The sequence below is a fragment of the Lepisosteus platostomus genome, chromosome 2 (assembly GCF_059453375.1).
Source record: "Lepisosteus platostomus isolate fLepPlt1 chromosome 2, fLepPlt1.hap1, whole genome shotgun sequence".
Taxonomy (NCBI): domain Eukaryota; kingdom Metazoa; phylum Chordata; class Actinopteri; order Semionotiformes; family Lepisosteidae; genus Lepisosteus; species Lepisosteus platostomus.
In genome coordinates, this window is record NC_142612.1 from 60,031,867 (window position 1) to 60,056,997 (window position 25,131).

Sequence of the window (25,131 nt, forward strand, 5' to 3'; positions counted from 1 at the left end):
CAGCATAGCCCTCTCTAACACAGACCATTACTCCGTCTGAAGCTGAGTGTGTTCTGTCCTGCAAATTTCTCAAAATGCAGTAATTAGCTGGTAGTTTAGGTTGCATATTTTCTACTGATTACCACAAATTAAGTACTATTTTGAATATGGCCTGCCCATTACTGCATGTGGTTTCTATTTGAGGAGGCTGGCATTTTGTGAAGTAAGCAAGTAATTATCTTTGTGCTGGTGAGGGTCTGAATTAAGCCAGGGCGGTGTACTGTAATGGAAGACAGTTACCAGCAATAGCCAAAGTCAGGCCATGCCGTGTGTGTGGCCTTGTCAGGCAGAAACATCTATCACTTTCAGGTGATAGAATACAGAAAGCTCACGTTTAACAAATGATATCTGTATTCCTGGGGTATTGATTTGATTAATGGGTTTATTACACATAATGATTCCATGATTTCTCATCCAGGCCTTGTATTATTTAAACATGTTTTTCCTACAAGGTGTCTTTCTTTTTCTGTTGATTTTTTTTTTCAGAATATAAAACACCCATTCAAATCTACAAACTACTCAACTCTTACAAAATAACTCTCCTGTTTCACATAGCAGAATCTCTCCAAGCCAAAAAGCGATAGCATTTATGCACAACAAAATTCTATTTGAACGATTGAGCCTCCTTAAATATGGAAATAATGCTGATTTTCAAAAGGCATTTCTTTGTATGTGTAACTGCTAAACCTCCTACATCAAAGATTTGAAGAAATCTACTTGCTTTAAACCTGTAATACAAAGACTGCACTTGAAAAGCACATTACGTAAATTACTGTAAAATCCTCTGAAAATCCAATTACTAATAGACAAATAATTTTGATTTAATTTGAATCACATCAAAACTGCAAAATACTGTAATATAATTGTACTTAAATGATTTAATTAGTAAATGAAAGCATTTGGATTTCATTATTATATTTAAAAATACACAAACTCCTCAAACAAAAGCAGTCTAAATTCTACAAAACCCTCTATACAATTAGTCACAAATACTTCGTGCTTCAAACAGTCAAACAAATACAGCATGCAGTAAACATAAGCTTTAATTTAATCACAAATTACTTACTATTGTAAAATATTCAAGCATATCAAAATGAGTAGCATTACTATTTTGCAACAGCTTGCCAGAGGAATTTAACTCTATCAAGTTTGCATCAACAACAGGGCATTTCTTACTAAGAAAGGACTAATAAAAAGTAAAGAGACTTACATATGAAGGGTCTTAGAGACTTACATATGAAGGGTTTGACACTACTGTGGATATGCTTGTGCTGCTTCAGCCCAGAAGACGTGGCAAATGTCTTCCCGCAGTCCGGACAAGCATGTGCTCGAGCCCCTACGTGCTGAGAGCGAATGTGTCTCTGCAGGTTACTGGGGTCTGTGAACACCTGCTGAGAAAGAAGGAGTCGCGTAAAGAAGAGGGTTTCCTTAGGTGGCAAGATGAAGAAGCAGAAGTAGCCTTTGCCACAAGACAAAAACTGCTCTGGTAACTGCTGGCTCAGGCTGAGAGATTCACTTTCCGGTGGCTGTTTGTTGTTCACAGGTAATCGATTTGATTTTTTAAGTGTGCCGGACTTGGCTCACTTTTGTCTTTCCTCTGAATTTTTCTGGCATTCACACCATGATAAGATGTGACCTCAGTTATGTTTTGAGGAACAACGTTTTGCTATATTTCATGAAAGATGGATGTAACTGTGAGGGTGGTTTGTATCTGCTCAGTATTGTGTGCAAGACTGTCACTTCTAAATGGGGCTGGCAATGTGGTGAACAACAGGGCATCTGTGTATTTTTTCAGCTCTGTGCATGTTTTGGTATCTTAATTCTGAAACAGGCTTCACCTCTTCTAATGTCTGTATCATTGTCCAGGACAGTCTGTTATTTACTGTAGAAGCCTCAAGGAAAATGCAGCTTCTTCATTTCCAGTTTGCAAAGGAATAGCCCCAGCGTTGTTCATACTGAAGTTCACAATGAGAAGCAAACTCACACAGCCTCTCTATTTGGTGTTGATCCAGTACCCAACAGCACTTTTTTTAAGCAAATTTTGAACGAGAAGACTACGGTAAAGTTAAATACTAGGCCCTTACAGTAATTTCTACACTGTACCGTTTTCTACAAAAAGCCCAAAAACATCAAACTGAGATGAGTGAGATAATCTTGCCAAACTGTGCTCACTTTTACATACAGGAAGGCTGAAACCCTGCAGCGAATATAAAAATAATAAAGGAGAACTGGGAACATACACTGCAGGTGTTAGCTGAGATCACCACATGAAGACAGGGGAAGGATCTCAGTGTCACTTGGAAAAATGACTAAATGTTTGTGGTGGTTTGGGGAACAGCTACCCTCAGAAAAGCACATTACAACATTCCACCCATTCAGCAAACCCTTCACTGTACCTTTGAGCAGTTTTCACACTCATAGTGCTTCCCGCTGTCATGTGACATCTGATGGCGGATCAGATTGGACTTCCAGTTGAAAGCTTTGGGGCACTGGTCACACTTGTATTCACGTTCCTCGGAGTGGGTCAGAATGTGCCTCTCCAAACTGGTGAAGTTAGAAATATACACCCATGCATTAATTAACTACAAGTCCATTTTAAAATGGAGCACTAACACGTCCCTGTTTAATGTGTTTTCTTTTGTCGTTTCTAACTTTACTTAAGTACGTTTCAGCAGAGATTTTCAGATTTCAGTGTTGTTCACTTCAAGTTCACAACCGGAATGTTGTAAAATGTATATTATTACATTATATTAACTGCCCAGGAAAAAAAAAATGACAATGCAATGAAAAACAGAAAAAGTCAATTCAGTTAATCAATTAAAAAAAAAATCAATGCGAGCATGTACATTCCCAGAAACAACTCAGGTGCATTTCTAATTTCTTTAATTCAAACTTTTCTCATAAAAAATACAGTGCATGAAAGCAAGAGCCTTGCTAGAGTGTACTGAAGCTGGGCTGCAGCAGTGGCTGACACGGACGAGGGGTCAGCGTACTCAGCAGCCCAGCCATTTTGCCCCAGCAGCCTAGCGCTGGAGCAAGTGGAGGCCCTGTCCCTCTCACCTCTGGGCATCTGGAAACACTTGGTCGCACTCCTTGCACTCCTGGGGATTGTGTGGATGGTGGAGATCGTGCAGGTCGTGGAGGTCGCGCTCGCTGCCTGATTTGTGCTGGAGGCCCTCGTCCACCATGGAGAAGGCAGAGTGAGGCGTGCTGCAGGGGAACTTCTGGTGGTCCAAGAGCTCGGTTTTCGACTCGAAGTGCTGGTCACAGTCCTCGCACCGGTACTGCCGCTCCTCTGAACGGGACAGGGAGAAAACAATGGACCCCACGTTCAAGGACGTGTCCCCAGAGATGCCTCAGACAGCGGCAAGGTGCAAGAAAAACCAATTCACAGCAAACTATAGATATAGGAACAAGTAATAGGTTTATTCCATATGGAAAAGAGAAGAGAGAAAAAATGACGTTTCGGCTGTGAAGCCTTCTTCAGGTGTGTGGCTTCTTCACACACACCTGAAGAAGGCTTCACGGTCGAAACGTTGTGTTTTCTCTCTTCTCCTTTCAGCATGGAATAAACCTTTAACTTGCTCCTTTGGAGCCTACGCATGCTGACGCAGCTTCCCACCTGAACTATAGATGTCACTGTGTTTTTCAATTGCTAGTTTTACACTTGGCGTGTATACTTTACAAAGTGCCTAGAAATTACTGTGAGCAGGGGTAAATAAGTAAGATTATTTACAGTCAGCACTAACAAGACACAAATGAACATTTATCAAACATAAGTGTTTTCCTCTTAGTTTCGTATATATCTTTGTAATTTTTGTATCTTTAAAGCATTACCACAGCTTTCAGGACATGACGTCTTTTCATCTCAAGGGCTGGAGTTCTCACCGTGTATATCTGGTGCCATTGTCTGACATGAATAATCCTCTGCCTTCATGAAAAGCAACAGCTCCTCTCCTGGTTCAACGTCTCTTGTAACTTTGTAAAATATCTGAAAGGAAACACACATTACCACAATCAAGGCCCTGAATTGGGGATACTTACTCCTAATTCTGGGAGCCACAATATTTTCAAGATTTTGTTCTATTTGTGTCTATTATCGCTCAACTCCCCATAAATGTTTAATTGATTGGTTTAACTCACCATTGTTTCAGATTTAAGACAGTTATAAAACCTCACAGGCTGTTGCTTCCCATCATAACTCATGTAAATGAACAAAAAATAAAAAATGCAACAGATGCCATTGTTTCTAAAAGGCATTTCTTGTGTGTTAAATACTTCTTATATATATTCATTGACAAGACACGCAGACTGTAATCTACAGACTCTTCAAGGTTCATATAATAGTTTACATGTTATTCATTCTGCCATAAATATCATGATGTGAGGATACTTGTAAGTTGTAAAATGAATTGGGGCAAAAATATTAGGGGATCCTTTTATTTCAGAACTGGTTGGTGACATAATACAATTCAAAACACATTAAAATCTGTGTTTTGGGAATATATTAAACACATTACACGGGTACTACACATAATATCCAGCCTGATTGTTACACAGAAACAAATGTAAACCAAAAGTGCAATGCTCATTTCATACCAGCAGATGGCTCTTAAAAACCCGGATACTGAATTGGTTCATTTTAATAAGAGATCAGAGACTTCCATTCTCAAGGCATATGACAGAAAACCTTTAGGTTTTTCTTTCTGAGGTTTGGAAAAGAGAAATACTCTGTCCAGACCACTGACATGACGATCAGTTCTGAGGTAGTCCAGTCATTTTTGCAGTAAAGCGAGGTGCAAAGTTGGTTTGAGTGTGACACTTGACAGCCGTCAAATTCCAGGTTTCTGTCCTCATCTGGTCCCAGGGAGCTATGTCAGCTCTGGCTCCATTAGTCACTGAAGCTGACGACATCAAGGTATGACAGCTAAGCACTGAAAGTTCTTTATGACATCCTCCCTTCTTGTTAGCCTACTGAATGCAAACGATGCAGAACTAGACAATGGAGGTGTAGATTCTCAGTAAAATTAAAAGCTTACACACTTTTAATTCCTATTCAGGATATCTGTGATTCAACTGCTAGAAAGACACAACATGTGAATGTTTTTATTGTCGGTGACATAGATCAAGTATGACTATTATAATGTATACAAGAAATAAAATGTGTAATTTCTTAATATACTAGGTGGAGAGACTGCAGATAAAACTAAGTATTCATTTACTATTTTGTCAAGCTTGTCATTTTTAACAGCCATGAAAAGATGGAACTCTCGCCAAGTGAGCACAGCATTTGTCAATAGAAGAAAATGTTACTGCCGCACATTAGGGCTAATGAGAACTAATAAAAAAATCCTCCCATACACTGTGGTTTTCAAAACTGAAAAAGCAAAATGTAGTAACATAACTACAAACAGACCCCAGAGAAAAATGAACTGCAACATCTCGGTAACATTAAGAAAAGTAGTAAAATGTGTGTAAAAGATGTTGCCTCAGCATGGAGAGATGATAGATTCATACCGTCTCACGGGGAATGTTAAACCTGGCTTCTTGGAGCTTAGAGGCTCCATATAAACCAGTCTTATAAAGTAGCGGATGTGCTTCATAGCTTTAAAACGTGCTATTTATTATGGCGTGCAGAAGCAAATTTACTTTTTAATCGAAATTTGTCTCAGTGTTACATTATCTTAAAATGCTACGAAAGCACCATAAAGAGTGAAATACTTGCCCTTCACAATTCAGGAAAAACGGCTAATAACGAAACAAGGGAACATGTGCTTCCTAGGTGCAGAAAGATGCTACTGTACCAGATATTTGATTTAGGAAAGAGGCCGTTTGCCTATTTCATTTAATCTGGCATAGAAGAGCATTACATACAGTACGCAAAAGGCTCTCACAACTTGAACCTGAATGCTTTTTGAATTAGGAAGGAGAAATTTGTTGCTTGTTATGTTATGCAGTAGCTGGGAGACAGGCTTTAAGTGTAACAAAAGTGAGATTGCTAACCAGGCACTTTTATTTAGCCTACAAACCTATATCAAACAATCGTCCCAGTACATTTATAGATTATTATTGCAACTGAAAGCAGTATTTGTGTTTGTCAAGATAGAGAATTTAGAGGTGCTTTATAGCAATCAGCTATAAAGCTATGCCCCCCCTCTCCCTCCCTTCCCCCCATTAAGCAGCTAAAGACTATGCACTTCCATTGTGTCTCGATTTCCTTGCACCCTAGTAGCACACCAAAACTTCTCCCGCTTCGCCAAGGTCTTTCAAGGCTAATACTTCACATGGGTAGCTGGTAAGGTACTGGGGTCTTTGTATTTCCCCTGCACACAATGGAGTTCTCCAAACAATTTAAAGCACATTAGTTTTGGCACCGCTTGAAGGTTTAACTTATTAGCTTCCTTTCCAGCCGTTAGTTGACATTTGGATTGTGACATATTAGAATTCTACCGCAGCTTCTCGGAAACACAGAGGTTAAAGAGACATTCCCCTTGAAGATAGTTAAAATCAAACATTTTCAATACTTTGTCATGACATCATTTGTTCAGGAGAGAACAAAAAGCTCCGGTTATTACAGTCATGGGGATACATTTGTGCCCTATTGTTTTAAAGAAGAATGCAGGGAATTGAAATTCAACCGTTTGCTGTATGAGAACCAAATATTGATTGGTTTCCTGTTAAATGTAGATATCTCATGCCATTCTTTGTACTCACATACACTTTCTCAAGTAATGCTGAGAGTTCATACAGTAAAAAAAAAGCATGAGGGGGCACATTTTTGTGTATTTCAAGAAACTCATACCAGATCACGTCTGTTGTTTTTCTTATATTTCTTTAGCACCTAGAATATAGAGCTAAAGTCACTACAATGTTAAGGAGATGAGCTTGGCTGTGTTATGTTTTAACTAATATTTTGCAGTTCAGAAAACAGTGTTGAGAAACAGTGCCTTTTTTGTGCTCTGTGGTAATTTACTCCTAACAAGACCTCTTATGAATCAATCACTTTTTTCAGACAGTGTTAGCATTAACCACAAGCCTGCATTCTCTCCCTGTTATAGGATTTAGTATGTAGTTGTTTTCTATCATGTCTTAGTAACACAATAGTTTCTCGCTTAATGAAAATGCTAAATGAAAACCAAGAAAAAGTTTATGAAAAAGATATACTGACAAAAGATGGTACAAGCCTTTATTTGATGTCTTTTCTTCTTTCATATAAATGCGATCATAAAAAATAGATGCCTCGTCATGGCACTCAAAGTGGTAACCCACCAACTGTAAAATTAAATAAATTGCTCACAATCTGTGGTTAAGAGCCTCCTCAGTTTTTTTAGGGATATCTTGACCACTGTTGGATGAAAAGACAACTGTCTGTACTGTCTGTAATGTATAATAACAATAATGTCTAGCATAGTACTTGGTAAGAACAGACGTGTCGAGATACATATTGTGTATTTGTTACCACACCTGTAGGACTTTGCGCAGACCCTGTGGTTCACTGCCCATAAGGTCTTGAAACAATAGGTGACAAAACATGCAAATTTTGAGATGAATCTGAAGTAGCTGATTGTTCCTGGAAGATTCACAGAAGCTCTAAAGACTCTACTGATAGGACCAATTTCTCCTGTGATCATTTGTTACAACTACACCTTCTCCCTGAGGGAGAAATGCTTCATTTTCCATTCTGTGATCTCCAATCATGACAAAATCATCAGGAGATCTGCCAGATTATTTCACTTCAGGGTAGCACAAGTCTTCTCATTGAAAAAAATTTCCTTTCTAAAAAAGGCTATTTTATTTTGCTGAATAATTCGGGTTTTTATTAAATGTTTTCTCAATTCCACATTGACACAGCCTCCCTTTCCTAGGCACAGCTCAGTAAAGGGTCCCTACCAGAATTGCTTCCAAGGTTTGTAAATTTTGCAAAGTGGTTGTTCTTAGTTCATAGCACAGGCACTACAATCAAACACAATCTAAGCCTATGGAAAGATGGGAAGTCACAGTTTGTGAGGTAGTTTCATGCTGCCTAAACAGATACAAAGGTGGTTTTCATTGCAGCACATCCTGTGTAAATGTCATTCTTTTTAAAAAGGGTTACTCACAAGAAATGAACAATTATCCTCCCTGTTAATTTGAGCAGGCCTCTGGCTGAAACTCTTAACATTACAAAATACCCAGCCTCACACTGGGTTAAGATGTTTTCATTACATAGCCACTCTGACACTACAAAATTATCCTTGAACGTTTCAGTAAAAATTCTTATGGTATATCTTCCACAACTTTATTTTATTATGAGTGCAACTGAGTGTCTAATGCATGAAAGGAAAGAATAACAATTTAAAAAAATACAACTGGAGGACTCGCCAGTTTGTCTGTCGCTGATTTTGAACTCTGCATGTCTCACTCACGCCAGTTTCTCCTCTTCCCTTGCCACGCCGAATGGTGGCTGGCGGAAAGCAGCTCAGCCTAGACCCCTGTCCCTCAGTCCCTTTCAAAAAGGTGCGAGATCTAAACAAGCAGGCTCCTTTGTGATGAGGTCTGTATTATAATGTGCCAGCGCTGTTTCTGTATTTTAAGTCTCAATCAACTACTCCACTTCAACACAAACATCAGATAACGATCTAATACTTTCAAGTCTTATCTGGAGCATTTCACCTACAGCTGTTTAAGGACCTGATCCTTCTCCCCCCACCTCCATCCCCGCCTGCCACACACTCTACAATCTAAACATTTCTCTTTTTTTTTCCTTTTCCGGGCAATCAACCGCACCCCTTTCAGGTGAGGAGCCTTGTTTGTTTTAGAATTACGCAGGTGAGGTCATGGAATTAGTGGGAACACCTCAGTGACCAAGTGCCTCTCTCCATTTCCTGTACTGTACCTTGGACACTAAGCTCATCGGATGTCGAAAAGGTCCTGCTCCCATGTGGGCAGGAAATCGCCAGCGCTTAAAATGCAAAGTTACAGGACTGAAATGCCTCTGGAGTGGGTTCTCTTTAGTTTCTAAAGCTGTACACCGTTCCACAATTCCAGTCTTCTCTTCTTCTGCAATTACACCCTCCTTTGCTTAGGCAGCAAAGGGTTTCATTCATAATAACGAATAAGAACAAGATGGTTTTTCAGAAAATTAGACTCCCCCCCCAGCAGTTTGTGCAAAACTGTTATTGACTGTGCATTAACTGGCTTTTCTGAGTTTCTAATTGCATTACTCCTAGACACTCACACAAACACTGATGTTAAGCAAACGTGTCAATACAGACTGAGCTTTTCAACGATCTTTTCTTTTATTCTCAGATTTTGTTTACATTCGGCATGGCAAGCAGGTACTGTATCGACTCCAACCCCTCTGCCATAAGCGAGACAGAAAGAAAAGAGTTTGTACCATAAAAAGAAAGGAGGGTTCCCTATTTCAGAGGAGTGGACAATAAAAAAATGAATCATGAGTCACGATCTGAATCATGAGTCATGAGCCAACGTGTTCAACGTCAGTGTTTCACTTCATCCACTATGCTCTCTAGCTCAGATAGTAGTCATCTTAAAGTTGATTTTTATGCATTTCAATGTGTACTGTTACAGTAAATGTATTGACACCTCCCAGAACCTCTGATAAATATTTGAAAGCATATCTAGTGGTGTTCATATCAACATTAATCCACAAACATGATCTTCGTGAATAAAAATATAAAGCACTTAAACTTAATAGATATAATTGGTGATTAAAACACGGTTTGCAAAAAGAAAGAGCACACAGAGATAAAATAACTGTGTACAGCATTTGTTAGTCTTCAAAGAATTTGACTCCATGCTAAAACAGATTTTTCCCTTAAGCCTGTAAATTCAAAAACATGAATTTGCCAAAAGCAATAGAATCCTATGATTATCCAATATTCAAAATAGGGATATCTGTCAGTTTTCTCATTTTTATTTTATATGGTGCCTTTCCATGGGGAACACCACCTCAAAGTGCCTTCTGAAGGAGATGTTACAAGATGACCCAACTGACAGCAACAGGGAAATTTCTAGTTACCCCATTAAAAGCCAATATCCTCTCTGAAATGTGATGTCTTATTCAGTTACTCCCTTAAAATACATATTTCAAAAACAAGATTGATTAAAAGAAAACATATTAAATTGAGGCAATTTGACATACACTGTAATAATACCTAGTGCCAAGCAGCAATTTAGTTAGTTGTTTAATTTACCTGTATGTACAACAGTTCACATAAAACATACAAAGCTGAAAACTACAGTATAAGGTCCCCCTGCCCATTCTAAATTAGCAGTTCATTCCCTCATTCAATGAGTCAAAAGAGTGCATCAAATTTAAAACAATTCTAAAGGAAAAAAACTTACTATTAGAATGTATATTATGAAAAAGTCCAACTGAAAAGGCTAATCAATATATGCTTATTTATAAAACATGCAAACTGTCAAAAGTGCCCCCCTGAAAGCAAGAGCTGACTGACAGCTTTCAGTTCAACAAATACTAATTTTATTAATGTGCCTACATGATACTGCTTCGAAAAACAATTCACTGGAGATGAAAAGAGCCCTGTCATAACCCCTCAGGTAAATCAAAATGTATAATACCAGCAAATGAACTCTGCAGTGCTGTCAAGAGGAATGTCTACCCTAGAGGCCTGGTGCAGGCCTTCATGGTACAAATGTGAAATAATTACAAAAGAAAAGCAAATATGAAAATATGCACACATTCAACACAAGAGAAAAAGAGAATGTCCATATCGACACCAACATCTGAACAATGCCTTTTAACACAACACCAAACAGGGCATAAGGGTCTACTGTATCCTGCTATCAAGCTCTTCAGGCTTCAGCGGGATCTTAAAGCTTGAAAGAACGTCGTGCAAGTGTTCACAACATACCTGATCATTTATCTGGCATGCAACAAGATTGTGCAGATCACAGAGCTGGGCAAACTGAATGTATTTCAGCCAGCTCCCTATATCTGGCTCACTGGCATCCACGCAGAACTTCACATTGCCAAACTCATCCAGGATCTGGAACAAAAAGAAAATTACTGATTAAAATCAGCACAGGTTTCAATGCAGTAAAACCGAAAGATAAATTATATACCACCCACTAAGGTTCTGTGATACAGTGTGGTACAGTATGTCGGTGGGCTAAGAGACACACAGAGACACACAGATACACACACACTGACACCGTTAGATCTACAGTTATCTTGTCTAAAAAGCATGTGACGGTCTTTCTTTTTTATAAGATTTTAAATGATTAAAAAATAACTGTATTAATGATTACTTTAATTATCATTCCTTTGACAGGGCACATAGTCGGTGTCCTGCAAGCAGAAATCCTAAAAATGAATAACGTCTGGTAAAGTTTCTGACTAAAATAAAGTGCTCTAGTGAATAAAACGTTACACAAAAAATACCAGAATATTAATTGACAAAAACATCGTCAATTTAAAGAACTATCATTCCATTAAATGTATTTAAAATATTCATGTTCTAGCGTATGACATGCGCAATATATTTAAAACCTCGACATTTCTAAAACTTGGAAAACAACACAACTTTGAAAATCGTTTCTTTCTCTCATTGCAAAAATTATTTAAAAATAGATTTAAATACTGAAAACACTTTGAACTGCATTCACATCGGTTTTATTATTACCCAGTGACCTTTCCTCCCTAAGACGTTGATAACCACAAGGCAAGGAAGACGTGAAATATGTTTTTCACAATTAGGGATTTTTACACCTCAGTGATTTCACGACAGAGCTAGCGCTTATCTTTAAAAGCACTTCAATAAAAAGTTAAAAAAATGCTTTCACTACGAATGAATATAGACGAAAAGTGCCGTATCTGTAATACTGAAGAGGTTAAAAGTCTAGTCAGTGTTTACCTAACCCTAAAGCGTTTCTATAACATGCAAATCAAGTTCTGTTCAAGGAGCGGTTTTAGGCCATTAATTCACAACAAACAACCTCCTCCAACTACTGTTTTTTAAGAGGACATAACCCAGAAGGGACAGTTACTTAATTTCTAACCGTGCAAAATATATGCCTACCAAAAAAAGAAGACGCAATTAATCTAATAGGTTGCCCTTAAAACAATTTCATTTTATTTGGGGGAATATTGAAGAGTTAGCTATTTAGCGAGAAAATTAAATTTGTAGTGTTTCCCAAACATTTTATTTTATTTCAGACATGACTTTGATTAATGAAAAATAACTTTTTTTTTACTTTTGTACATAACAACAACTTGGCAATGCACTGTTTTATTTCCAGAAATAGGTCCAAATACGTACATTTGTAAACCCATAAAAATATAAAACATAAATTAAGTTAAAGAATAAATGTAACAAAAAAAAGTACAACTAATATAAAACTTAAAAGATGATGTGAAAGAAAAACAACTCATCAGTGTAACTATTAAATATTGCTGTTTCGTAATTTGCTTCGTTTGGACTAAAACAATTTATTTCAAAGGAAAAACAATCTGCAACATTAAAATAATATCTTGAACACTAAAAACGTGAGAAATTTAGTTGTATAGATTGCAACTTATAAGGGTTTCCATTGCTGTAATGTTTTTAATACCAAAATTAAATACCTCCTTTGCTATAGCGTAGTGGGTTGCTCAGAAACTTTTTTATTTCAACTGTAATACAACCGTAATGACTGAAAAAATGAAGAGGAGGATGGTCTTTGATCATAACCGATGAGAAAGACGATCGCTATTGGAACCGAATATAATTTCCAAATTCTTACTAAAAAAATCTAAAGTTGACGTTCTGGCTTTATTTAATTTAGCTTCAGCGTATTCGCCTTATGTAATAAAATGTTTGTATTATTTATTATGAAATAACATAAGATGCATACTAACCTAAATGTGTGTGTTTACGCTAGATAAAAACTATACTGACAGCATCGAGCTAATAAAATAGGCATGTCTTACCTTAAGGAACGTGTCGCCCGTTATAGCTCGCAAAACTATAGCTTAAAGAAGATAAAAAGCTCCCAAGAAAGACTCCAAAGGGAAACGGAAAAAAAATGATCTCAGTGCATTCTCAAATGAAGGTTTTAAGAGTAAATGTTTTGGTAGGTCAGTGTCCGTGCCTGAGCGTCTTTGACTCTTGAAAACTTCCCGTTGTTAATGAAATCGTCTCAAGAACAAAGCTTCGTTTCAGTTTAAACAGAAGTACAATACTTAATTTTCCCCCGGTTACCTTTCTTTCTCCTCTCACATTGTCTTTCTTTTCAAACTAGATGCCTGGAAAAGTATTAACCTCTAACCGCATTAACTTCTTCAAACTTCATCCGACAGAAGCGCAGCTCGTTCATCAGGAAAACCTCTTCAGGTGTACGGGACGAAGGAGAACTTCAGTTTCCCCCTTTTTTCCCCTCTCAGGAACTTCTGATAGTGAAACGGCCAGATCGCCCACCTTTTTCCCCCCAGTCCCAACAGTGTGATCTGTGTGTCTCTATTTCACGGACTGTCTCTTTAAAGAGGATCTGCTCGCCCATCCATACAGAGAAAGGCAGTCAGGGCTATCTGCTGTCCGCGATCGGAAGTCGGACGACGCTCCCCTCAGTAAATTTTTAAAGTGACAGCAGCCTTGCTCGGATAGGAGAGGTCAGCGAAAGGTCGGGACGGGGTCCTATTGGACTGGGAACAAATGCACCAGCCCCAAAACGTTGTTTTCCTCTGATTTTGTTAAAACCATCGAATAGATGGTTAGATCATGATCATGAACACCACTTTTTTTTTTGGGGGGGGGGGGGAGGGTTAATGTCTCAACTCATAAAGACTCACAGAGGAAAGTGTTACAATTAACAATGGAAATGTTATGTCTTTGTCTCAGGAAGGAACTTTTCCCCCGTTAATGTTTCAGTTGCAAAATTTCTTTAGACAAGGTTCTTTTTTCTTTTTCCTCAAGCCCTTATACCGTTCATTTTTGGAGTTCCTACTCCTGTTTTGTAATGATTCTAATCCCCATCTTCCTTGAGAGACCTGCACATAGTACACCTGCTACACATGACAAATCACACCTGACTGCGAAGGAAACCTATATGAATTTAAACAGAATGTTCCTCAAGACTAACTCCAGACTGAAATGTAGTTTTCACCTTGACAGCTATTGTTTTAAAAATAATCAGTCTTACAGTACACGACGGCGTCCGAATTTTATGCTGCTTTTGTTTCTTCGTTATTAAACTTGATTTACACCCACGGCACGGCCACAGAATGCGCCTTATATTTAAACACCATTAATAGAGGAAAAAAAGTTTTCCAAGTTTTCCCTGAAGACAACCCCCCCCCCCCCCAAAAAAAAAAAAAAACCTTTTGCAACAGAACGAGTAAATATTCAGTTTTTTCCAAGCAACAGGCGAATGCAAAACATTCGGAACTGAAATAAAGTGCCTTACAATAGGATCATGAATTGCTCATCTTTCTAATCGTCTAACAGAACAACAATGACAAGTTTGCTAATGCCTAGGGAATTATATATCTCCATAAAATGTAATCTGAATATTTTTTCAGATAAATTAGAACATTTAACAGTAAATGTTCCAAACCTGCACTCTGGAAACGGTAAAACTACTACTGTGAGTTTATGTCCTAAAATTACACATACATAAAACTATCTCCGCTCTCCATGTCCAGTTTATAAAAAGAGAGAGTTCATTTCTCACACTATTTTTTTCTGTTTTTGCGGGGGTGTGGTGGGGATACGGGGAGAGGGTTTTAATGCGACAAGATGATGATTAATTTGCCTCCGTGGCCTGCTATCTGTGACATTGAACTTCTATTTCAGATAATGTCTATTGTTTTAGAAAACCGCACAGCGAATGTGGGTAGGACAGGAAAAATCATTTGTAAATAACACCAAACCTCGCCAGAGATTCTCATACACTTTGGTGCTTGTGAACCTAAAGGAGCCCCCGGTTTTCTGGGCATTGATTTCCTGCCCTTCCTAGACTTGTCCATTGTTGGAACCCTTTTTAATTTAGCCATAAATTGGGAAAGCTAGAGCTATGAGCTGTTCTATTTTCTTCCTGTCAGGATGAGGGATTTGTTTTATGATGCATTGTGTATTAAATACAAGTAATCTGGGAAAGTGATTGCTCGAGCCACGCAGGTCTGATCGAGGCTTCTGATAGGGATCGTTCCCTTAAACTAAGACCTTTGAAAAGAAGGAAACAATGGCGGACAAACAAAAGGTTTTGGTATCAGTATCAGGACCGGGGTACGTTAGGGTTACAAGTGATGCGACTGAAAACCCGATGTCAGTTGAATGGTCCTGTAATTTTTCTCTCTCGCAGTAGATGGCGTTGTGAGCTGACTAAAACTTTTAGGAGCAGAGTTCTCAAAACTAGTTCAATTTCGCATATTACCTTTTGGATATCATTAAATAAAGTAATTAAGGCTGCTGAGATGTTTTTTAATCGTAGTTCTTTACACTTTCCAATGTTTCTGTAGGATCATGATGATGCGCATTATGCTTTTTTACACAGGCAGAATACTTAACCCTCCTCGTTTCTAGTGATGTCTTACGGTCTTGGTCAGAGACCAAGAAACACAGATCCTGATAAAATGTTAAGATTGTTTCAAACGCATATTGTGGAACATAATGCGAAGTATTCTTGGGTTAGCATTCTGAAATACGTATTTATGCAATTTAACCGACATCTAAATTGGTAAAATTACTATAAATTGGGAAAATGTATGTAAGAATTGGAGAGAAAGACCGAAGTACTGTATAGACACGCGGCAAGAATACGAAGTTTGAGAAAATAACTGAAGCTGTCAATTACACTATCGGTGTTTGCAAAGCTTTTCATAAGCAATTTTTATTGGCGTTTCAACTACATTCATAAAACGGTCAAGGAGGCAAAGAAGAGAAAGACAATAAAATACAACATAAAAAATATTGGTAACTAACGCGTAGATCGAGCCAATTGTCCGTAGAAACTGAACAGCATTGCAATTCTGTATATGTAAGTGAACATCTACACACCTACACATTTTTGGAAGTATTTTTCTTCCAACATCAGATTAACTTTACTAAGTTAGGTGCAAGTCACCCTCCAACAGTCAGCCTTTCTCTTTTTAACTTGTGAAAAGGCGTTTAAAAATCGCCTACGCCGATCTTCTCTTTCATTTCAAAGGTTGTGGAGGACATGATTTAGTATCTACAGCATGCTTTGGAGATGATAATCACAAAATTTAGGCACACATTTCAGTCAAAACCGAAGTCTCAAATAACTAAAAAAAATCAGTGTCATGTATAGTATACCTTTCCGTACCATGTTCAGACGTCCTGTTTAGTACAGATACTGTAGTAACAGCAGGTTGATTTCTCAATATAACTGGATTTTTTAAACAAATGCAGCATATATACATATTGATAAGAAAAAGTTAAATGTTTCCAAATAGACCTTTATTTTTTATTTCACTATGATACAATTAAAAACAAACCTGGTGTGTTTATTTTTACAGTAAATGTCTGGTCTTTAATTTGGACATTTGTTGCCAGAAATAAAAAAAAGTTAGCTGTTTATTTGCCTGAGTATTGTACAAGTAATGTAACTCTTTCTCTGTTAGTCTGTAATGTTTATGTATTACATATATTATTGTCAACACTGAATTCCATATTGCTGGTGCATACTAAAAAGTACCATCTGCTCAGAATTTGAAAATCTGACAGGGTTTGGTACTGTATAATTAATGTATTGGAGAGTTTATAATTCCCTATTTAGTGACTTAATTGTATTTTCAGAGAGCATTTGTCTGAAATTTGCAAAGTTTAAACTGCCAGCACAAGCTTTGTTTATTTACAGTAAGTCTATATATTAGTCAATGCATTAAGGAATTAGAGCACTCCTAACTTAGATACTCCCAGCTGGGTGAAAACTGATGCCTTTTTAAGACTCCAGCTTCACAGTCGTCCCTGAAGCTGAGCACTGTACATTTTCAGAGGTTTACTAATGGAAACCCTATGTGTAAGGTGCATTCCAGCACATCCTTCAAAACATATCACAGCCAAATCCACATGAAATACTTTTAGCATCAATTGAAATAGACCTCCTACAGACCCAAATGAAAGGTTGAAATACCCTTTAACAAACACATCACCACTGCAGTGAATAAGGTACCACTGCATTTAAGTATCCTATTTACATCTAAATCCCAGTGTGTTTTAACTGGAAATACATTATTCATCACATTAAATGCTTAAATTATTAATGCTATATTTATACATTCTGTATTTACTGTTACTCTAAGCGTTAAAAGTGCTATATCATATTTTTCTTTACAGAATTCAAAAATATTTATCCAGTAATACATGCCCATGACTCAACAGCACAATTTTCTTTTGCAGAAAACGTCTCAATCATATGATACTTTTTGCTCTTTTAAACAGACATTTATTCCAAGATTTTCATCAACATTTGTCAACAAGAGAGAAATTCCCACAGGAGCGCTAAATCTATGCTATTCCACTCTAATAATTGACACTTCCTCCAATTGTTGTTTGATTTGTAATATTGACAATTATGTTTCTCTTTTTAGTGAGAAAAAAGGTGACTGAAGTTTAACGTAAATGACTTCTATGAATCCCTTTTATTGTGGTGATTATGTCAGGCTGCTCCTTTCCAGTGTCTGTCCCCACACTGTAGGAGACATACACACATATACTGTAAGTAAGTCAGTGTGCCTGATTCTGATACTCAATGATTACATTCAGATTTTTCATGATTTTCACAAATGATGGAGTTAAAATTAGACTTTTGGAAAAAATCTGAACAACAAAAACATCATTCCAGAAATTTCTGGCAGAGATTTTTTGTTATATACTGCTCTTGTAATTCCTTCTTGAAAGGATCACACTTCTTAAAAGGGGAGGTATGTAAAGCATTCGGAGCACCTGCATTATTACTTGTCACTGCTTACAAGCGAAAGGCAACTTGCGGCTCACACAGGACTGGCGCTGATCGCATCTGAGACAGCCGGGATGCCCTGGAGGTTTTAGAAGGAGTGCGGGGTAAGAGCATGTGAAGTCAAATTGCAGGGGTACACGTAACCCCCATTTCCAAAATCTCTAACTTAGGGGGAGCTTTCTGTTGGCCAATTACCATTAAAAGAGAGGGGAGGAAATGAAAGGGGAAAAATGTAAATAAAAAATTTCCTTGGTCTGGAAACAGGCCCAAGTTAAAGCGTGTTAATCTCCACCTCAGTAATTTGGTTCTCCAGCAGAAGACAGAAGCCCCGCTGCTGTGCCCTGCACTTCATAAATCACATCTTTATGTGGACAAGGTCAGGGCAACTAACAGCTCAGACATGGGCCTTTCCAGTGGTTCTGCGCACTAAGGCATGTTTATTCTCCCGCACAGATCTCTGAGGAGTAGTCCAGCACACTTCTAATTACTTTTGATTATTTTCATTTGCTCGGGTCAGCCAGGCATTCCGGGAGAGGGCTGATTTCCTACAAATTCTGTTGCCTTTGAGGAGAGGCCCTGTATGTTTTCAGAATTAGCACCCTATTATTTTATCTCCTGCTCTGTCTTGCTCTTTTTTTCCCCCCTTGACAGACCTTATAAGGCCACGAAAGGCTCTTGTAACACACTCAGGTTTTATGTCGCCTTCATTGAAAAGTTAAAACAATGAGAGCCGTGGACTTCTCTTTGAAACGAAGGCTGTTTAGTTGCTAAAATTTCATTTAGTAAGGTGAATTAAATTCACATTCATGTTATGTCAGCAGAATGTAAGAAAAATGGGGGGTAATTAAACAAGTCATTATGCTAGAATTTTGCACAAAAAAATAACATCTGTTAAGAATCCATGTTCTTTCAATTTTTTAAGTTGAAGTAATATGGTGTCAGCATCTACTTTCATTACATGTCTTAAGAATTTGAGCTGAATGTGGATTTATAGTACAAGTGACTAGGAAAGGGCTGTAATCATCACAAATACTTCCTCTGAACAGTTTTTGTACACTCGGCGCAGTGTATGCAGGCCACAGGGTGCGATGAAGTGTGCTGCAAAGTCAAAGGTAAAGTTTTTAAAACATAAATTTCGTGGGGGCAACTGTATGCACACTGAAACCCAAAGAGCGTGCAGGAAAGTTAAACAACCCCTCCAGAATAAAATTATTTAGTAATTATCCCATGTTGTTCAGTGCTTCTGAGAGAACAAATTGCTTCTTGAATGGCTTTAGATATCATCTTTAAAAGAGCTTTTATGTATAAAAAGATGGAATACAGCAAATTTGAGATCTAAGGGCCCAGTGTTACACATTCATTTTATTTATTGAGCTGTCTGCTTTACGTTTGAAGAGAGGTATACTTGATACAGCAATGCCAAGCATTTTATATACCATATTAAATCGGAAGCATAATATTTAATGTGCAGGAGATATCTAACACAACTATTTTCTTTGTTAGGCCCTCCTCCCTGACCTCAAGGCCCCTCTTTTAAAATCAGTAGAAATCGCAAAGCTGCCGATAGTGTTACCACTTCTTCTAAAGAAAACACATTTGAAGAAGCCATGTGGCTCTGGTAAAGTGTACTGTCTTTGTGCTCACTCATGGCCCAAACTCAATGTCTGTTCTTAAACTGGGAGAAGTGTTTGTTGTACCAAAAGAACTTTAAAACTATAATTCATCTTTCACAAGTTTGGCAACCATTCTTAAATCAGAAAACATGCTGTACAGCAAAAACAGAATGCTGTCAGTGTCATATGCATTAATCCATACAATTGTTCTTTCGCCACAGACAAAAATAATGTATATTTTAAAAAGGCAATGCAGATGCTGGCATATTTGAAGAAATAACTGTTGTGATTCACAAATGCACAAAAAAATAGCTTCACACTGCATTAAAATAATTGTTTTTCATTCGGTGGTGGAATATAGACTCGCTGTCATTATTAATGAGATCAAAGGTCATTTCTGATTTTAAAGTGAAATCACATATTAGATCAACAGCCCCGTTCACCCAAGACCAGAATTACAGAAGTCTTTTATTTTGAAATACTATGGAGAAAGTGTAAAGTGTTTAGACTTCTTGGTTGTTACAGACTTTGGTTTCTTTAAGCCAATGATTTATTTGTTAAAGTAAATATATACCCTAATAAATTCAGATTATTTGTATGGACAATGAATCCATCTTAAAACCCAGACCCAAGTTTTGTGAGAGTATATAACATATCCAAGAAAAAAAAAATCAGACTTAACTTGCATTTCTTTAAATATACAGTATTTGGTTGTGCTTTCCTACATCTAGTACAGTATGTGTGGCTCTTTTTAAAATTTCAATTTCAAATTCACTCCTGACTTATTGTTCTGATATGTAAATATTTATATGAATGAGAAAAGACCAATAAAAGATTTTTTTTTATAAAAGTATGACACCCTCTTTATACACTTTATTAAGGAGAATAACTTCCTAGAAATGGTGTGAAAAACATCCACTTTGAACATAACAGAGATTTAAAAAATGGGTGAATTCCTGTCCTCCAAAAAAGGAGAGCATGTTCAGTTTAATGGATTGATCAAATTTCACTTTTGAAATAAGAAGAAAAATAAAAACATGACTAAAACAGTCTTCACCTTACCAACAATGCAAACCTGAAGTGAAAATGAAACCATGACAACAACTAAAAAATGAAATAATGAAAGAAATGTACCTAAATTAAGACACATGTTAAAGATAAACACTTGTATTTGCAGGCTGTTGAGGTGCTTTGCTTTTGTATTAAAAAAAAGACATTTCCTTTATACAAAACAGCAGGAAGAAAAAAAAAACAGCGAGAGAGTCACTGTTATACCGTATGTACAAACGACACAAGAAGGACACCTGCCTCAGCACTGCTGACTGGAACACTGAGGGCTTAAACACCAAATCTGTGTGCTGTAATTCTACGACTTCATAAAAGCGTGACAAGGCCAAACACAGCTTTTTAGGGATCTAAATCTGAAGAGAAACTGCCAGAGTGGTGACTTGTGAAGCTGAAGCAGTAAAGTGCAAACAGAAAAAAAAGTATTTTTCCAAAGCCTGTGGACTCCCCTAGTGACTCCTACTACACGGAGTAAAATCTAATCCAAAAAACAGACCTGGACTAGCAAAGACTATGCTTTGCTGAATATGCACCTACAGTATGTCAACTGTATTCCAGGAGTTTGAAGCAAATTGTCATTTTCTTTGTAGAAATCTATACTAATATAAACCCAATAAACTATAAAATGTATAATATACTGTAATCCATTCAAATATGAAAGAAAAGTTAAAGTCCCAGCAGACATATATTAATGGTATCAGACGTGATGGGAAATACTTTCAAATCATTGATAATCACATTTTATTACCACTGTGCAGGAATAACCACAACTGCTGTTTAAGCAGCAGTGTTGAACATCAGTTTGGACTTGAGATTCCACACAGGAAGGTTGTGGGCTCTGATTCTTGGTGGGATAAGGTCCTGCACTCAAAAGTTGTACCAGTAAATGCCCACCTGTATAAATGGGTTTCGAGGCTGTCATTACGAATGAGAATTTGTTCTCAATTGACCTACCTGGTAAAATAAAGGAATAACAAACTGTAAAAACGAAGAATATTTCATCACACTTCCTTTGAATTAGGATTTACATCAAGCCTAATTTAAAAAAGTGCTGCCGAATATTTTTAAGAAAAGCTCCTAACAAAGAATGCCAGGTTATGGCAGTTTGAAGAAAGGACTAAACTGTGTCAGTTATGGAGATCCATCCAAGTACTTTATCCAATTCAGGGTCACAGGGGGGAGTTGGAGATGATCCTGACAAAGCAATGGGCACATGGTGGGGTAAACCCTGATTGATGCCAGTCCATCTCAGGGCACACACCAAACACAAACATGCACACACTCACCCCAGGGCCAGTTTTCCCAGAAGGTAATTAAACTACCTGCATGTCTCTGAACTGTGGGAGGGAGCCCATGTGAATACAGGAAGAACATACACACAAACCAACTCTACACAGATAGCACCCCAGGAATTGAATCCAGGACTCCAGCACTGTGAGGCAGCAAGGTGAATCACTGCGCTATTGTGACACGTTCATGATTAAATACATATATTTAATATCAGCAAATTATTCTTAGTTATTTTATTGTCTCTGTCTTTGTCTTTTTACAAAAACATTGTCAAACTGTAAGCAATGCAATGACAACTCTAATATCTTTTGACCAAAAGAGCAAAAAAAAAATAGTGGGGGCATGACTGAGGCTTTCCTTGATTAACTTAACTAAATTATACAGTCAACTGTTTTTAAATTATTATTTTTTTACATTCTAATTTTTGTTTAAATAAAATGTGATGAATATTTAAATGTAAACGGTACAATTTCGATGGCTTATGACATTCCCTCATCCAATTCTTTATCAAGCACGGACTGTTCTGCATTTCATGTTGGCTGTTGTATCTACTTGATTATAGCTATTCTTATGATTGAAGTTCCTCTCATAATTAAGCAATTATTGAAGAACACAAAAAGATTAATAACGAAAGGAAGCCTTTTGGCCTGTCTAGCTTGTTGGTTTCCTAGCAGCTAATTGATTCTTTTTTGAATGAAGAACTAAGATAGTTTGCTCCAGACTCCCACAACTCTTGTGTAAAAAATACTTCCTGTTTTCAGTTTTAAATGCCTTTCCCCTTAGTATCATTTGTGACCTCTGGTTTGTGTCTGAGGCCACTGAGTATTTTGAATGATTGAATCAAGTACCCTATAAGTATACTCTTTCCAAAACTGCTAATTTACTACTATAATTTCACCTACTATCAGAGTTCGATATGTCAATATTTTATTTGAGAATGTATCTGTTCACTCTTCTCTAGACTGATTAGTAGCAGCAAAAACTTGCATAAATTGCATAAATATTCTAAATGTGGTCTTACTAGCTTACTGGAATAGGTTTTTTTACAAATTAATCATTATGAAGAACTATAACAAATGCCTTCTAAATTACGAGCTCTCATTGTATCCATTACCACTGTTGCTTGTTCAGCGAACTGTAACAAGCTTGTTCATAGAATTCTAGTGTCATACAGTTAATTCTAATTATCATTCCCATAACCGTACATGTAAAAGAAGTGAGTCTTACTGGTCTATATTTGCTTGGTTCAGTTTTACCTGCCTTTCCATGGACAGGTGCCACAGACAGCAATTGAATAATTGATTATGTTAATGATAATGTTAATGGTAATGAATACCATCACGTTTCCTTAAGTACAAGTGGTAGAATATTATAAGGCGATTTATACTAATATAGAACTTCCTCTTTGCTCAGTTTGAAAGAAATTGTCCTTCGCTTTAAGAGTGAAATATTAATATGATACACAGTATTAGCCACAGTATTTGGTATTCAACCAAAATGTTTTCCAATATTATCTCTGAGACACTCTATGTCATCCTTTACTGTTCTTTTGCAGTTAACAGTTTTGTTGCTGTTGTAAAAAATATGATGTATTTAGTATTGATTTACTGCTGTATATCCATCAGACTGGCTTTCTCTATCGAACCGGGGCCTGTCAGAACCAGCTCGGGACGCTCCCACTGAGTTATCTTTGCCTTTTTACATTATTCCTTTAGGAATATGATTTTAATAAATGGCTTTATCAAAAATCAAACCTCAATGAATTTTAGTGGAACACTATTGACTTACTGTCGAGAGTAAATCTTCCCATTGGTAAATAACGCAAGTCTTGTAGCTATGACCTAGCATTACGAAATAATAATAATGATTTGTGATTAAGTAATAAAGAAAAGTAACATAAAACCAAATATTCTACTAAAAATAAATAACAGGAAATATTTTAGCCATCTAACTAAAGTGGACTTAGTGAAACTTAACATGCTATTAGGAATGACATAATTCTTTTTGTTGTTGCAATTAATTTTCCAAAGGGCTGCATTAATGAATTATTCAAATGGACTTTGATATCAATCATCACCTGCATAACTTAGGACAAAGAGATCGATGTCTACTAAAACTTAAAGTAACGAGATGCACTGTGACCAGACAATTTTTTATTTGATATTTGCAAGTGAATGAATCCTGTCCCACTCCATAAGGAATTTATTTTATCATTTAGAAAGTCAAGTTTTGGCAAGAGTTCCGACATATGAATGTTAGGTACTCTCTTGTACACATTAGCAAACAGTCATATATGAAATGCAGAGGCAGCTTTTAAGGTAAAATACAAAAATAAGCTTATGAATTTCAGATGCCTGCTGTCAGGACAGACGTACTTGATTGGTAAGACTGACATTCTGTTTAGGTTTCTGTTCGGTGTAGGTTAGACACAGATCAAGAAACAGGGATCTGACCTACGTCTTTTTCTAACAAACAACATGTGTTTGTGGGTCTTTGAATTAACCAAGAGCAACATGGACACGTAGAAGCTAGGTACAATTAGATCCGAGCGGCAAATGCATTTACATTGGGATACAAACACACAAAAATGCAATAAATTATTATTTATTCAGACTGTCACATAGTTTACAGACGTGGAACAAAAGACACTGGTGTTACAGGTTTGGCTCACTTGTACTCCTAACCTGCCTGCCAGCAAAGAAATAACACACCACAGAAAAAGCAGAAGTTTCAAATTAAACATAGCTGGCCTCAATCATGGTGGCTTTCTGCTTTTGCTAACCTGCTGCGTGTTTGAGGACTGTGGACAACAAAGAAGCAAACACATAAAACCAGAGAATCAGTTCCTTTAAGTATCCTGCCCTGCTTCATGCTTTTCTGCTCCAGACAGAAAACAAGCCTTCTTTTGGCTCTTGAGGAAAAATTCCACCTTACTGGTGTCGCTTGCACTGTATCTGTGAGTAATTTATTCAGTCAGGTTGTTTATAAGAAGTGAAGCTATTCGTAATCAAGCCTTAAGAGTATGTACACAAAGTGGACATCCTAATAGAATACAACATATTAAATTTCTGTTTGTTTGACAGAAATTCATTCTCTCTCTCTCACTTAGACAGGAAACCTCCCATTTATTTACTCCTAGGTTAAGACCCTCGTCGTGTTCCTACCCATATTTCTAAGTGCTAACACATATTAAGTAAATTAA

At 37.1% G+C, this 25,131-nt stretch overlaps 1 protein-coding gene across 14 annotated transcripts in view; it reads right to left on the reverse strand.

The window, feature by feature from the left end:
- mecom (MDS1 and EVI1 complex locus) overlaps positions 1-25,131 on the reverse strand; it is a 187,020-nt gene that overhangs the window by 20,798 nt on the left and 141,091 nt on the right. For 4 of the 14 annotated variants that reach the window (XM_088610727.1, XM_088610781.1, XM_088610755.1 and 1 more), the window contains exons 3-7: positions 10,917-11,051; positions 3,928-4,030; positions 3,100-3,334; positions 2,436-2,583; positions 1,250-1,430 (exon numbers count right to left, since the gene is read on the reverse strand). In XM_088610727.1, coding sequence (XP_088466853.1) covers positions 1,250-1,430; positions 2,436-2,583; positions 3,100-3,334; positions 3,928-4,030; positions 10,917-11,051 — 802 coding nt within the window. Of the gene's footprint in view, positions 1-1,249; positions 1,431-2,435; positions 2,584-3,099; positions 3,335-3,927; positions 4,031-10,916; positions 11,052-12,973; positions 13,743-25,131 lie in introns of those variants that run through there. The other 10 variants (XM_088610811.1, XM_088610764.1, XM_088610747.1 and 7 more) reach the window with 5 other exon arrangements.